The following is a 16,903-nucleotide window of genomic DNA, read 5'->3' as shown; positions in this document are numbered from 1 at the left end:
ATGAGGCATGTATTCCCCTTCCAACTCCTTTTGGGATCAACAATTGAGCTTATTTCTGAGATTTGCCCGAGCTTGAATATACAAACAAACTGCTTTAGAATCAAACAGAAAAACATAACAGCTGAAATGGTTTAAGGAATTGGGTCCCAAGTTTCGTCCCCGTCTCTTTTCATTGCCCCGACAGAGAGATGCACAGCTTTATTGGCTTCAAGATCAGCTTCTTTGTTGTTGTCTCTCAGCACATGAAAATATTTCAGATTTTGGAACAGCTTCGCCACGCTTCTGATTCTTTGGATCAGCCTTGCTAATTTTAAGTCCCGGGGCGTAGAATTGGTCACCATGAGTTTTATGATTACTTCGGAGTCCCCAAAAATATTTGCTTCCTTGATTTCCAGCTTCAAGAGCCACTTGAGACCTTGGTAAAGGGCTAATGCTTCAGCTTGGATGCTGGAATTGATTCCCAGACCCCAGGCAAACTGAAGGATCGATGTACCATCAATGTTTTTAATAACTCCTCCTGCTCCAGCGTTGCCAGGATTTCCTTTTGCTGCTCCGTCAAAGAAGAGGGAGTGCACCTTTTGCTTGGGGAGCCAGTTTTGAAAGTCTTCGCTATTTTTTCCCCTTATTTTCCATTCCTCAAGAGGGACCATGCTTCTGACAGTTTGGTGAAATTGCAGGTTCAAGGAGGTCCCCCAATCAATATCTAGCTGATTAAGGTTCGAGTCGTCTTTTTGATCTCCCAGACATTCTTTTAATTGGATCTTTACCTTGGCCGCAACCATCTTGGGATTGTGCTGAATGCTTCTGAAGATTCTGCTGTTGCGCTCTAACCAAATCTGCCAGCAACAAATTTTGAGCAATGATGACCAGGCCGCTTTGATCACTTTATTTTTGGGGAAGGGACCAGGGTAGCTGGATTTCCAGTTGGCGAACAGATCTGTTATAGAGGCAGGGAGCTCAAATCTAGGATTCCAATAGTCCATCAGTTCTCTCCAGACCTGTGAAGAGAAGTTGCAATTGAGGACGAGGTGCGTGGCACATTCCGCAGATTCTTTGCACAAGGAGCACCTGGACGGGCCATGGAATCCATGCCTCTGGAGATTGTCCTCGGTTAGAATTTTTCTGTGGCATAGGAGCCAACAGAAAATGTCGATCTTGGGCAACGAGGGGATACCCCAGACAGCCTTCCACGGGGCCGGATCAGGAGGCACATTTGGTATTGATGCAAGGTGCGCATATCCCTGGGCAACTGAATAGCCAGCCGACAGAGCGCCCCAGCCTCGCCTGTCATTTTTTCGAATGTGCGAGGGTGCAATCCCGTTCAGAAGCTCGCAGAGGTGGATGGATTCTTGGTGAAGGTCTGAAGGCAGATCTGATAGATTCCAGCCCGCCCAATGCGACCCGTTCCATAAGGATATATCCCACAGTTTATTTTTTCCAGAGGCAGTCAACCAGTCTTTCAGCGCTTTCACGTTTGGGCAATCTCCAATTGGATCGCGGTCCATGATGCGGTCGTTCCATATATTTATTTTTTTCCCATTTCCGGGAACCCAGTAGGCTTTGGACCGAATCATCTGGGCAGCTTTGGAGCAGAGGCTGACAAAAGGCGAGGCTCCTTGAGGTAATGGCCCATCCAAACATCTCAACCGCGTGCCTTTAAAGTACTTTCTCCACAGTGCTGTCTGGGCCCAGCCTGGCTTGGGCGCTATTATTCTCCAGAGGAGCTTGGCTCCCATAGCTATGTTCTGCAGTGGGAGCTTCTTAAAATTGAGCCCTCCCTCCATCTGAGGCATGAGGACAGTTTCCCATTTTACCAGTGGAAATCTCCTCTCGTTGTGCTTACCCCCTTTCCAAAAGAAGTTCCTGATATGTTGTTCCATTTTCTGGAGTATACCAATAGGAGCTAGAAGCACTGAGAACTGATATAGTGGGAGGCTGCTAAGGACGGCTTTAATGAGAACTGTCTTGCCCGCCATATTTAGCCAATTAAAACCCCAAGCCTGGAGTTTGTTTTTAAATTTTTCTACCTGAGGAGACCAATCCCTGCTATAGGCACGCTTGAGAAAAATAGGTAGTCCCAGATACTTGAACGAGGTCCATTCTGAGGAGGCAGCAAATCCTAGGCATCTGGTGATGGAATTGAGCAGAGAGGGTGAAGTGTTCCAGCAATAAGTATGGCACTTACCCTTGTTGAGGCTGCTTCCGGACTCCATACAATACTCATCAAGTGCATCTTTAAATCTTCTGGCTGAATGAATCGAAGCTGCCCCCAGAAGTAGTGTGTCATCTGCAAATAGGGCGTGGTTTATGTTTTGGACCCCCCTCGCTATGGAGATCCCTGAAATCTCCTAATCTTGCATTTTTTTGTTTAGATAGAAGCTGAGAACTGAAGCTTGAATAACAAACAGAAGAGGAGACATGGGGCAGCCCTGCCTTAGTCCTCTTGTAGCTTTAAAGAATCCAGTAGATCTACCGTTGACTAAAGGAGAGATCCATGGTTCCAAGATGCAAGCCCGGATCCAACTGATAAAACTCACCCCAAAACCAAATTTTTTCAAAACATTCAAAAGAAAACTATGTTTAACTCGATCAAAGGCATTTGCTAAATCCAATTTGATAGCCATACCTTGTTCTTTGCACTGCTGACTTGACAGTATTGCCTCTTGAACTAGAGTGAAGTTGTCCACCAAATGTCTTCCCTGGATAAAGCCTCCTTGGTTCTCTGGAATGATTTTAGGGAGAATATGCTTCAGCCTGTTAGCAATAATTTTTGTGATCAGCTTGTATCCAATGTTACAAAGGGAGATGGGGCGAAATCTATTAAAAGAATTGGCACCCTTTTCCTTGGGAATGAGAGCCAGGAAAGAGGAGTTTGTGCTTCCTCCTAATTTCTGACAGGCTTGGGATTTTTGAACCATTTTATAGAGATATTTTCCCACTATGTGCCAGCAAGATTGGAGAAATCTGGTAGAAAAGCCATCAGGACCTGGGGATTTATCTGGGTCCATAGCATAGAGGGCGCTTTTAACTTCTTCCATTGTGACTTTGTTTTCTAGATGATGGTTCATCTCAGCAGATATTGATGTGGGAACTCCGTCCAACAGATAAAAGTTCTGATGTGTATTCTCCTCTTCACTATACAGGCGTTTGAAATGAAGGTGGGCTGCTTGCTTAATACTTGCAAAGTCTTTGTGTATGGTAGAGTTTTCTTTAATTTCAGTTATGGAATTGAAACCTTTTCTAGCTTCAGCTTGTTTGTGAAAAAATGAGGTATTTCTGTCTCCTTCCTTAAGCCAGAGACAATGCGATTTGATCCTCCACGTTTCCTCTTCGGCCAGGCATGCTTTGTGATAGTGCTGCTGGAGGTGTACCTCTTTATCTAGAATTTCTCTAGACATATATGCCTCTTCCGTGAGCAGGTGATGAGCCTCAAGCTGACTTTGAATATTTTTTCTTTCAGCTGCTGGATTAGCAAGAGATTTGGCCCAGCACTTTAGAGCAGATTTCAATCTTCTGAGTTTTTCTTCCCATATGTAGAATGGAGATCCACTGACTGGACGGGACCAGCATTCTTTGACAATCTACATGAAGTTGGGATCCTTGATCCACAAAGGACTAAACTTGAAGGGTATGGGGCCAAGGTCAGTATGAGCTCGAAGATTTAGCTTAATAGGCTTATGATCAGAGGTGTTGCAAGAAAGAATATGCATGCTAGCGTCTAGACCAAGCAAAAGAAAGGAGCTATGCACAAAGAATCTGTCCAGCCTTGCTGCAATATGTCCAGGACCTATTCTTTTATTGGACCATGTAAACTTACCTGAGACAGGCTTGATATCTAACAGATCCCAGTCTTGAAGGAGATCCTCTACCCATTCCCTTGCCAGATCTCGCACAATGCAACCTCCTTGCTTTTCAGAAGAGTGCAACGTGATGTTCAGGTCTCCTGCTATGATGACATTTTCCAGATTGCCCAGATCTGCTTGCTGCCTTAATGAGTCCCAGCAGATCCTCTTTTCTCCTGCATTGACCGGTACATAAACATTGAAAAGACAAAAGATTTCTTTTGTGGTTAGATGTTGCATCTTTAACATCGCCCAATGAATATTTGATGCCTCAGACACCAGTGAAAACCTGCTATCATTCCACAGTGTACCCAACCCTCCGGAGGCTCCTCGGGCTGAGACAGCTGTTGCATTACTCTTTTTCCAAAGTTTTTTACTTACCTGAAGGAAATCTGATTCCTCCATCTTAGTCTCCTGGAGAAGGAGTATATCAGGAGCCTCTATTCTTATTAGATTTCTTATAGCCTCTTCTTTGGTTTTGCTACCCATACCCCTACAGTTCCAGGAGATTATCTTCATTATTTACCTTTGCTCGGCTGGGCTCCCTTGGAGCCTTGATGCGGATTTCTTGCCATCTTTGGCTTTTTTGCTAGCAGCTTCTCCAAAGTTGGTTGACTGCCCTGTAGTTTGTCCTTGTACGTTTCGTGCTCTCTTTTCTCCCGATCCATTTTGCGCCCTCTTGTAGATCTCCTTACAGAGGATTGGGATTCTCCTATTTCTCCTTCCTCCTCCGAATCTTCTGATTCTTGATCCTCCTCCTCGACTTCAACGGGGGTTCCTTTTGAGCTTTCTGCAACCCCCGTGTCTTTAAAGAAGGGGGGTAGGGAACCTTTGTCTGGGGACACTGGCTTTTGGACTGGAACTTCATGGGAATCCTCTGGTTGGGAACTGAGAGGATCGAACCTGTTCTCTGAGGTGATCTTGGGCTGGGTCTGCTGGATCTGCTGAGTTGGGTCCTGCTGAGGGCCTTTGCCACTAGTTCCTCCCGGGTTCTGGGTCTTGGAAGGCATTTTGGATCGTTTAACTTGTTTCCAGCCGACCTCCTTCCCTTGTACAACTTCATTGACAGTTGGGCAGTTTCTGGCGAAGTGCCCATATACCTGGCATTTCCGGCATTTGAAGGGCAACTGTTCGTAGTCTAGCTTCTGCACATGCGTCCAGCTTCCTACCTTGATTTTGATGGCCTCCGGGAGCCCCTCCTCCAGATCCACCTCAACGCAGATCCTGGCACAGTCATATTGGTCCTTGCTGTTCGCTCGGTCTATAAATTTCCCCAAGGCGTTTCCGATGTGCATCAAAGAATCCCAGTTCCAGCAATGAACTGGGAGATTTGGAAGCCTAACCCACACCGGGACAGCTTTGGGTACGTCTACTGCTGGATCGAAATTAGGAGTCCATTTATTCAAATACAAACCCTGGGGGCCCATGAAGTAAGGACCATTTCGGAAAATCAGGTCTTTGTCGTCTTTGGAGGTGAATTCAAAGAGGAAGAATCCTCGCCCCAGAAAGTATGAGGTCACGTTTTCTTTGATCAGCGGCGACCAATTTCTTTTGACCCAGCTCTCTGTGGATTTGGGGGATGGCCATAGACCCGTGAACTGGCCAATGAGGGCTCGCTCGGACAAGGATAAAGCAACCTGAATCAGAGTTTCTGGAGGAAGAGAGATCTCTGGGATATCATCGAGTTTCTTAACGAATTTCGCCGCTTCCACATTTTTCTTCTTAGGGAGCCCTTCCAGAAGCCTGCTAAACGCCTCAGCTGAGGAGATCGTCGACGAAGGAGGAGAAGAAGGGGCATGGGGGGTGCCCAGCACCTCCATGGATGCAGATCCAAGCTTGTCAGAGCTCTTGGGCAAAGCAATCAGCCATGGCCAGGCCGACCGCAGGGCTGAGAGGGGCCTCGCGCGGACAGACCCGCGGCGGATGCGGGCTCACACGCAGTCAGCAGGCCGCGCAGGGAGCGGGCTCAAGAAAGGCCGAGCAGGGCCGAGGAGCAGCGCTCAGAGAAAATCCGAAAAGGTTCCTCACTAAAAAAGACAATCTCTAAGCATATTAATAAAAAATCTTAGGAATAATATTGTTAAATGCCATATAATCTATTTATTAGTATGAATTTGTTAAGAGAGAATTGTAGAAGTTCCCGAGGTTGTGTTTGAAGCAAATTGGGCTATCTGATCCACTATTCATTGTTATGGAAGGATGCCCACTTATGTATTTATTTATGCTTTGAATCTAATAAAATAGAACGAGTGAAGTTTGAGTTGAATTAATTTATGCCTCAAACCAGTCCTTCTACAATCACATATATTTATGGTTTGAATGCGCGCTTGTATATTATTAACATTGTAGGGTATTGTGTTGTAGTCGAGCTTTATTTAATCCATGTAAGCAATACAGAGGCATTCACACCCATATAATAAACCCTGTATAATATAATGGTGGAACCCTTGAGGTTTTGAGATCAGAGGCAAAGGAACCCATATTGATATAATATCCTTTATAAAATCTTGTATTAAAATATTTGACGAGACCGAGATCAGAATACACAGGCAGAGGAGCTAAGAACTTAGTAATTTTTCCCTTTCCACAGAAATCTTTCACCTCACAAGATCCAGGAGATGGAATTTACTTTTCATTAAAAAATATTGTCAAAAGACAGGCTTGGGGTGATATGTCATTAGAGTCTTTTCCCCATAAGGTTAGAAGTGTTGCACGTGAGGGAAGCACCAGGATGATGTGGAGGAGACGATGATATGGAGAGTGCCAGGATGAGGTGGACTCAACATATTAGAAAGTAATGGATTATGTGGAAAAATAATGTGTGCCATGGTCAAGGACTGAAGCCAGGGACCACTTAGAAAAAAACTTGAGGGTGGCGATTGACGAAAATATTCACATCTTGGAATCCGTCTCCCACTTGCAAAGGTGTCAGAGGTCAGAACTTGACAAAGGATACAACTAACGAGAATTTTCACTTCTAGGATTTTGTCTCCTTGAAGTATTTCCCTTTGAAAAAAATTTGAAAGTGTGGGTGACGAGGACTAGGTGGATGTGGCAACTAGTCAATGAGGATAGCATCGGGGTGATGTGTATGCAAGTGGCATGTTTAAGTGTGGACCCACTTCTTTCTTGGGGTTAATGACTATGGTCACAAGACAGTAATATTACGTGGAGTGGGAGGTAAGCCCTCCTCTTTCCAACTATATATATAGTTTGGCTCCGGGGATATATAATAAAGGATCTTGGCTATAATGGTTCTTTCGGGATTTTGGGTGATATCTCCCGTTTCCATTTTAATCATATATATATATATATATATAGAATTCAATATTTGATCGAATATAGATTTAAGCTTTAGACCTACATCATTGGGTCATATAAAAGGTAACAACCATTTCCTTATCAACCACTAAAGTTGGAAATAAAGGAGAGAGGAATGTTGGATGAGGTAATTTAGATTCACAGCTCGATGGTAGATATTGGGTTTATTCATATGGAATTGACTATAATGTATTGTGATAGTTAAAGTTTAACAAAGTTGGTTAGAAACCTTTTGCAGAAAGCATGATCTAGTGTGTCAAGCTTCATGCACATTACCATAGACAATGGGTATAAGAAAATGTCCTAAATATTGTTTAGATTTATATAATCATTAAAAGAAGCAAAGTTTGTTAAGCTTTAGTCTATCCTTAGGGCTTAGGAATTTGTCCTTAAGAGGGTGGAGGTTGTGTTGAAATAATTCCACCTCTTAATCCTTCAAGAAGGTGTGATTTCGAGAGAGATGTTGGAATTTTTTATTCAACCATATTCTCAGAAGACAATCAACGCATTTTAGTATTATTGGATGGATAAATTGACTAGTGGATCAATCTTCTAAGCAGTTTAAACTGAGTAGATTTGACTTAATAAAGTGGCCTCAAATAGGTTAACTACAACTAATTGGTTGAAAAATAAGCTATAAAATGTGGATTATATAATTGCTTTGGGGATGATTTGGGTGATAAAAATTGAGTCCATCAAACTTAGTTTTATGGAAATTAGTTATATCCTCAAGTGTAAATAGATGATCACTTGGATCAATCTACATGGTGAAGTATAGAAAAAATTAATTTGTTTTTTCTCATACATATTGTGGTAATATTATGACAAAGTTTTAACATCGAATTTTCTTAAATATGTTGTCAAATTTTACAATGTACCTATGGATTCTAACATGTTATTGAGGTTGTGCTTAAGAAAAATAAAATAATTGGGAGAAGGATCCAAACTTGTAACCGCTACTAGGGTTTTCCCACATATCAAGCTTCTTTGCTGAGAGAATATGGCTCCCTCGTGGGGAGGAGGAGTGGTTCCTCCTTTAGAAACATTATAGCTGGAAGGAATCCTAGGAAAAATAACTATAAACCTGGAAACCATACTCAACCAAGAATCAATCATCAGATCCCATCTGTGACTAAGGAGCAAGGAGAGGAGGAAAAGAATGAAGCAAACCCATAAAACCAATTATAGGAAAAAATACTAGGGTACTCAAGTGCTTGTCTCCCACAATCAGAAAAAGCCCCAATTTATGAAATCATCTCAGACAATATAGGGGAAAAAATACAATACATGAAGGAACATGCATTGATTTATAAATTCGTGGGTATCTTGCCATCAGAAATAATCCTTTTAGCCTGGATTTAGAAAAAATGGTAGATCAAGAGGAATATGGAACTAAATCTTGTTTCAAAGGGATTTTTTCGTTGTCATATTAAAAAGTGTTGATGAAAGGGATAATGTTTACTAGGTAGACCTCACTTTCTCAATTCTGCAGGGTTGTATATGAAACCCTTGATTGAAATATTCAACCCTAACAAATAAGATTTTAACTTAGCCCATGTTTGGTTGCACCTATACTCATCACAACAGGAATGATGGAACCCAAACATTTTGGAGGACATAGGAAATTCCATTGGCTTATTCATCATGCTCTCAGAAAATACCAGACTATGTTGGTATACATTGTATTCCAGATTATGTGTATATCTAGACCTAACCAAAGATCTTACAACAAGCATAAATATTAGCTATCATGATGATGTACGAGAAAAACCCATAGACGATTAAAAATTCCCTTTTTTTGTCGAAAAATTCATGAATATGGACATTTATTTAGAGAAATACCTTGTAATCAAATATTGAAAGCAACACAGGTAGAGCAACATGGAGATGAGGAAGGATTTACAAAAGTGACCAGCAAGAGAAGGGAAACAAAAAGAGGAGCGACATATCCATCCTCCTTGAAGGGGCTAAATAAAAATATATTCTCGAACCTTCGAACATAAGAAGAAATGCAAAAATACCAGGAACAAGACCAAGTAGAAAAAAAAATCAACGGTTTGGTTCGGAGAATGCTCAAGAAAAGGAACAAGGTGAGAATCAAGCAACACAACCAAAACAAAAAAGTGTCATGGATGATGTGGAGATGATTGAAGAAGATAAGGAATAATAAGAAAATGAAGAATTAGAAGACCCAAAATTAAAGAATGTTGATCTCCAAAAAACAGCACATGATTGGAAAACGAAAGACCCAGTCAATATCCTAGGAGAACAAGTGTAGTTGATAACAAGAGTCTACTTCAAGTATCAAAGGAAAACAAGAAAAAGACCTTCAGGTAACAACTCAAAGCCCAATATTTATTATTCTTTATGGATTAAGATACAAATAAGCAAGGACCACACATAAGGAGTAGAGGATGGAAGAAAGGGGGTAGAAAAAGTAACAAGAAATTAATACGAGAAATAGGGGTTGGTAATGTTATCACCCCAAGAAACTCACCTAGGTTGTATACCAGTGATGCTCGAGAACATTATAAATTCAACAAAATGTTGGATAAGATGATTTGGATGAATGAAAGAAATTTTGTATATTCAAGCCAAATAACCACTCCTACTATGATTGACCCCAGACATGGGTGAATACCCCCAGACTACAAGGCTTTTAACCACCAATTACTCACAGTTTAAACAAAAGGTGATGATGGAGAAGACTGACTGCATCAACATATACACAGGACCCTGTGAGGGCCGACTGCAACCAGAAAGGAGGTTTGTAAAACTATTATATAATACACAGAGAGGATGGCAACTCTCTATGCATTTAAACAACAAAAGCCTGCAAGCAATTTCAATGAACAGCTAAATTCTAACACAGAGGTGGGATGATAGCCCCTCTGACGCTAAACATTCACAGCTCATGAATTAATGCAAGACAGGCACAACCTAGAACAAGTAGAAGTGAAAAGTGAGCAAATGACAGTAAAAGAATCTTGTATTAGTTGGAAATGAAGACCAGAAGCTGCAGGTCTCAAAGTAGTTACGGTCTCCAGAAGTTGAAGCTTTGCAACACACTAACACTCACCTCACACTCATCAAACTGATTGCATCGTTTTTCTGAGTATATATAGAATTAGTTTACAAAAATCTCTGCTAGGCTATGCGTGGAGGGGTCATAATGGATCACCAACCGCTTTAACTATCTAACATGGGTCTCTGCTGCAATCTGACTGTGTTTGCGAATGAATTTGACCTTCTCGGATGTTCTGTTATCCTTCTTGAGCCAGTAGAGTGTAATATGAGACAAGCTCCATAACTGATAAACGCTATGGCCGGATCGAGGCATGTCCTTTTCCTTCTCGGCCATCCTGCTTGTTAAATGCGGTGGTTGAAGATTAATTGCGCAGAGTGCTGAATACTGGCCACCTTCTTCCTTGGGATGTAAGACACTGGCAATGGACACAGACAGTAAGGTAGAGGCATGAGCAAGACGAGGAAAAGATGCTAGCCATTGGATCGCGCAGAGGGACGGAGGGTATGACTCAACGGGAGCACGAAGGCAGGAAGACTGAGTATAGGCAAATATACTATCGGAGGTGGAAAAGCGGACATGAGACTTTATACAAAGGAATGGTAAGTCATATCGGGTCCGACACCTGATATCGCATCGGCGGAAATGGAGTGGTCTACATTAACATCAAGCCCTGACCCTACGACTTGCGATCGCCGATGAACATTGCATCGGTACTTCAGAAGCGGGCGCAAACAAACATGGGCCATTAGATCGTCAGGACTGATGGCGGAGGAGCGATCATGAGATCGCATCGGCGGAAGACAAAGGGCGAAGCCTTAACACACATGGGTGCGATTTGCGATAGCGATCAGATCGCATCGCAATATCACAGCGGCAGAAGACAAGGGGTGATAGGAGGCAGCGGGGTAAATGTGCGATTGCGATCCGCCGATTAGATTTGGACCGCTGACCGGCCAAATCCAACGGCTGCTGTGCCACCATCATTTAAGCCTACGTCTGAGGGTTTTTCATGGTTTTGTAGTGTTTCCGCCTCCCGATAGTGCATTTTCGACCCTCCAAGGCCTCTCCTCTTGCAACTATTTCGATCGGTGGATGACCTTTGACCAAAAATGGAGATTTCAATCAGCATGCATGGATCCCTTGACATGATTTTAAGCAGATTTGCAGACATTGGGAGTGTTTTTGGATCCGTTTTTATCCTTTTGTATAGCAGCGCTAACAGGTAAATTCTTGAACGGTTCGTCCAATGACATAGACGTTCTTTTCCACCCAATCACAATACCAATTAAAATAATATCATGGAACATAAGGGGTATCAATGGAAAATCCAAACATAGTCTCCTAGAAATCAAAATAGAAAAAAGAAAATCCTAATATTGGCATGTTGCAAGAAATCAAATGTTCATTTAATACTTTGCAAAACATATCCATAACTATCTACAAAAACTACCAACTCATGGCCCACGATGCCATAGGAGCCTGATCTAAATTAGAATATTAGATTGTTGTGCTAAGATCCTCCTCAGGTTAGAAACAAAATGCTTTCATTGTGCTTAAGGATTCATTAATTTTTGCAAGTGCAAAATGAGTTTTTAATGTTAATTTTAAGATAAATTTAACATAAATAAGAGACTGAACAACAGAATAAACATGTACAGAACATCATCACAAACAAATTACAATAGGAACATGATAAAGGAGTTCAGCCCTCCTGGGCTACGTCTCCTCGGTCCAACTTCCAATGGCTTGGGCCTCTCTATTATGCTCAAAAGTGTAAAAATATGTGTTTACAATGCTCAAATTCTTCTGAAACCTACTCCAATGAGTCCATAATATCCAAAAATGCCCATCTAGCCTCTTTTTGCATCCAATTTGGTGGAAAAATGAAGAAGTTATGACCTCTCCTAGTTTTCCCAATATTTGCTCCACAAATTGCACCATTTCCAGCATGATCCTACAATTTCGCTCCAAAAAGCACTAATTGGGTGAAAATTTCGCCACGCGACAGCCATAAGCTATTGACACTGATAGCTCCATCACAAATCGCAATCGGCGAGAACTGAAGGGTCTTATGGTTTGTGAACACGGCGTGGGCGATATGCGATTGCGATAAACAACGGACCCGACGAAACTATCAACTGAAACCCATAATCTTATCGCATCCAGGATCCATCGCAAATCGAAATCGGCGGAGTCAGGGGATAACATATATACGGGACTTTGCATTATGCGATCTGCGATTGTGATTATCGCATCGCAACCGAGTATGTTTGGGGCCGATTTCTGTACTACTTCCCTTCTGTGATGTGTGATTGCGATTATTGCATTGCACCCTAGCTTGTTCTGGGGCCGATTCTTTAACGCTGACCCACCTGCGATATGTGATTTGCGAAATGCGAGGCCAATGGCGGCTTGCCACTTGGCGCTTCCCCATTTGCTGAATAGTCCTGCCACGTCATCTTCTCCTGTCATCTGTCAAAGTCAAACCTGAACTTTGACTTACTCTAACTTCTTCATATGAGATCGGATTCGAGTGTCATTCACACCATTGGAATTAGGATGATGAGCACTTTGATCCAAAGCTAAGTTTATCGATATTATTCAAATTTTAGTTTTGAGCCTAATTTTAAGCACCTGATCAGAGCCTTAGGAGGCATTTCCATGTTATGGACCTTAAGAGCATAACTTTTTCAACCCAACATACCATCAAATCTCAATTTCAAACCTTATTTTCATCCAAGAAATGTTACATCACTAATGTTTATGGCACCACTTCTCCCAGAGAGAGAAACCCCTTGATAGAAAGCCTTCAAAATATTGAGAAGATTATTAATGACCAACATTGGATTATTGGAGGAGATTTCAACCTGATTAAATCTCTACAAGAGAAAAAGGGGGGCACTAGAAAATTAGATGGAGAATCCTCGTTCTTCAAATATTTCCTACAATCTTCGAAGTTGATTGACCTTAACACCATCAATGGTATATTCACCTAGAATAACATAATTTGGGGGGCGGGGGATTTTCTCAAGTAGCTTCAAGGTTGGATCAATATTTAATATTTGAAATCCTTCTTCTAGTTGGTTTAAGTCTCTATGCCACTATTCTACCCTCTCATGGCTTAGACCATTGGCCCATACAATTGTTTATAGATTGGGTTGGGATTCCAAAAAATAAGCCTTTTCTCTTTTAAGCATTTTATATTAGAAACCATACCTTCAATAGAAATATAGAAAAATGGTGGAAAGAGGTAGATATGATAGAAGGAATCTCTATGTATAAATTTGAACAAAAACTAAAATCCATTAAGAAAAACTTAAAACTTGGAACATACATGAATTTGGAAATATACAAGAAAATAAAAGAAGGTTGGAGCAAGAAATGGAGATAATCCAGTAGTAAATCATGGAAAAAGGAATAACTTAGGATCTAATAATAAGAGAAACAAATACACAAATATAGTTAGAAGAAAGGGTACAATAAGAAGAGATCTTATGGAGACAAAATTCCAAATTCAAATGGCTAAAGGAAGGAGAAAGAAACAAAAAATTATTCCACAGATCCATGATACAAGACATGCATAGAAATAGAATAATCAACCTAAAAAAAAGTCAAAATAAAAAATTGGAGGGGCATGAAAATATAACCCAAGAACTCAATAGCTACTTTCAGAATTTGTTGGTAGAACCCATTGAAGATAGGATTCAAGCCATAAAGAAAATTACTTCTCATATTCCAAACGTAATCACCTAGGAACATAATGAAATGTTGACGAGGAAAATCACATTGGAAGAAGTGGAAGAAATAATTATGGAGATGCCCAGAAAAAATTTCCCTAGTCTAGATGGATTCATGATATAATTCTATCAAGAATGCTAGGAAATTATAAGAAAAGGTGTGGCTCAATTAGTGGAAGACTCCAGAAGGTCAAAAACAATTCCAAAACCTTCGATGCCACCTTTTTTACCCTCATTCCCAAGAATTATCAAGAGCAATCCCCAGCCGAATTCACACCCGTCTCCTTTTGCAATGTTATCTACAAGATAATTTCCAAAGTTATAGCTGATAGGATTAAGCCCTTTCTGCCCCTCATTATTTCTCAAGAACAATCTAGATACGTAGAAGGAAGGAAAATCCTTGACATCATAATTTCTACTCATGAACAAATCCATTTCCTTTTTTCCAACAAAACTCTTAGCATGATTATCAAATTGGATATGTCAAAATGTTTCGACAAACTCAATTGGAATTACATATCTCATATGATGAAAGCCTACAATTTTCCAGAATTCTAGGTCTCATGGGTCATTAATCTGATTTCCAAGTCCTTCTTCTCCATCCCAGTAAATGGATTACCCTCCACCACTTTCTTTCCCTCAAAGGGCATTAGACAAGGGGATCCTCTCTCCCTATACATATTCCTTTTAATGGATGAAGGCATTAACATGTATATTAAACATGCAATCTCCTTTGGTTGTCTAAAATGCCTATCTAACTGCCCTAACTTTCCACCACCCTCACATCAACAATTTGTAGATGAGACTCTTCGCATGGGTCAGTCATCCATCAAAGAAGCTAAAAATTATAAAACCATTCTTTCAAACTTTGTCGATGCATCTAGAGTGGACATAAATATTTCCAAATCACAAATACTTCTCTTCAACGCCCCCATAACTATTAAAACCCACATCTCTAGGTTTCTTGGCATTCAATGAAGCTCCTCTTCAATCCAAATATTTAGGTGACCCATAGTTAAAACCCCATTACGAATTAAAGTTTGGGAAGACCTCATTTTAAAATTGGAAAACAAACTATCCTTTTGGACCTTCAAAACCCTTAAAATTGCTAGCAGACTCATTCTTCTTAAATTTGTTCTTTAAGCCATTCCCATGTATCACATATGCTATGAAAGTTGTCCTCAACAAATTCGCTCCATCCAAAGATACTTCCTATGGGGAGGAACCAAATAAGAGAAGAAATGGGCACTAATTGCATGGGAAAAATTATGCAAATCAAAAATAGGAGGGGGACTATGACTTAGAAACCTAAAAGTCTTGAGAAAACAATGGGAGTAGAAAGTTGGTGGAGATGGATGAAAAACCTAGATGCTTTGTGGAGAAAAATATGGAAAAACAAATATGCTCCTGACATAAATAATAATCAAATCATAATATTGTAGGAATAATAAAAGGCTTATATCTTTGGAACCAAGCATGAAACAACAAGAAACTCATAATGAACCACACCTTCTTGGAGATTCATAGGGGAAATATTGCACTATTCTAGGAGGACTCATGGACACAATGGCCAAAGCTAGAATAAGTAAAATACATAATAGATATCAAAGTTGAATTGGAAAAACAGAGCAAATTCCTAATAAGGGAGTATTGGAATCACACAAGAGAACAAACTCAATGGAGACAATGGGAAAAAAGAAGACGAGCCCTCCAACAATAATATGGATTCTTATAAAGCTCTGGAAAAGGAATTGGAGTATAAAAAAATTAAAAGTATCAATGGGAATTACACTCTTAGGTGGGGTCAAAATAAAAAGGAAACTTTAATCTCAAAGAAGCATATAACATACTAGCAAGCACCGTAGAAAACGACGAGGAGAATATATGGAAGAATCTATCGAAAGCATATTTATAGCCCAAAATAATGATATTGATGTGGCTCGTATTAAAAAACAAAAGATTAACATGAGACAAAATTCAAAAAATAAGATTATGTTGATGGCCAAAATGACCTCATCAACATCAGGGAAGGCCACCCAGCCAGAGTCCCAAATCAGACTCCTATATGTTTCTATAAGGATTCCAACTGGTTCAATTGGGTTCAATTACCCCTTCAATTTCCCCGTAAGCTTGTGATTTATCTACTACTCACTAACAGAAAAAGAGCAATCAGATCTACTCTCTTGTTGTGCACATGCAAGCAAGAAAATACTTAAGCTGACTTGAGGGCTTAGCTAAGCCACACCTAAATTTTCCCTTGTGTGAGGGGACTTCTAGGATGCAGAGTTAATATAAATGCAGATTTACACTAATATGCAAGAAAAAAATAATCATATCTTGAATTGGAAGAGGATAACCCTCAATTCGAGAGTTGATAAACTAACTAACCAGGGGAAGAGGACTTTTTATATAATGATGGAATTCATTATATGATTTTCATTAATTAAATAAATAGTTCATTTAATTAATGAAAGGGAAAAAAAAAGAATGTATTTAAACAATAAATAGTTACGACCTAGCACATTCTTATTTCAATGAATTCATATCAATTCAAATTTTTTTCTTCTCCTCAGAGATAACATTTTAAAAACTTCAATAGCATAAAACAAATTGATATGAAAATAGTGCTCAATTAAAATGTAAAACAATATTTAGAACAAAAATTAAAATCAATTAGAGAAATTATGGCAATAGAAAAATAACTTACAATCCAAACTATAGTGCATTGGAATGAAAAATTATTAAAGTCATACCAGAACCTAATTACAAATTTTGCATTCCATGAGCAGCTTCAACTCCTTAAATAAATTTCTTACAATATTGCAAAACAATCTTCTCTTTCAGAACTCAAAATGTTATGTCTCTTCATAATTTAACTCACAATACGCTACAGAAGTGCACATTCACATCAAGGAAATTCACAAAATTTTCCCCAAAATTCAGATCTGAAGTTTCCCTCTCACCTACAACTATAA

General features: G+C 40.1%; 1 protein-coding gene across 1 annotated transcript; it reads right to left on the bottom strand.

The window, feature by feature from the left end:
- Positions 1–2,479: 2,479 nt before the first annotated feature.
- On the bottom strand, positions 2,480–5,662 carry LOC149262410 (uncharacterized). Its single transcript, XM_089378986.1, has 4 exons — positions 4,672–5,662; positions 3,818–4,018; positions 2,627–3,553; positions 2,480–2,523 (listed from the first exon to the last, which is right to left on the bottom strand). Exons 1-4 carry the CDS (start codon positions 5,660–5,662, stop codon positions 2,480–2,482), a joined length of 2,163 nt encoding a protein of 720 aa, XP_089235112.1.
- Positions 5,663–16,903: the final 11,241 nt, after the last annotated feature.

Source organism: Pinus tabuliformis, chromosome 6 (genome assembly GCF_031772625.1).
Source record: "Pinus tabuliformis cultivar Carrire ecotype Pingquan chromosome 6, CPIR1, whole genome shotgun sequence".
In the NCBI taxonomy this organism is placed as follows: domain Eukaryota; kingdom Viridiplantae; phylum Streptophyta; class Pinopsida; order Pinales; family Pinaceae; genus Pinus; species Pinus tabuliformis.
This window is presented reverse-complemented; position numbering and strand designations above follow the sequence as displayed.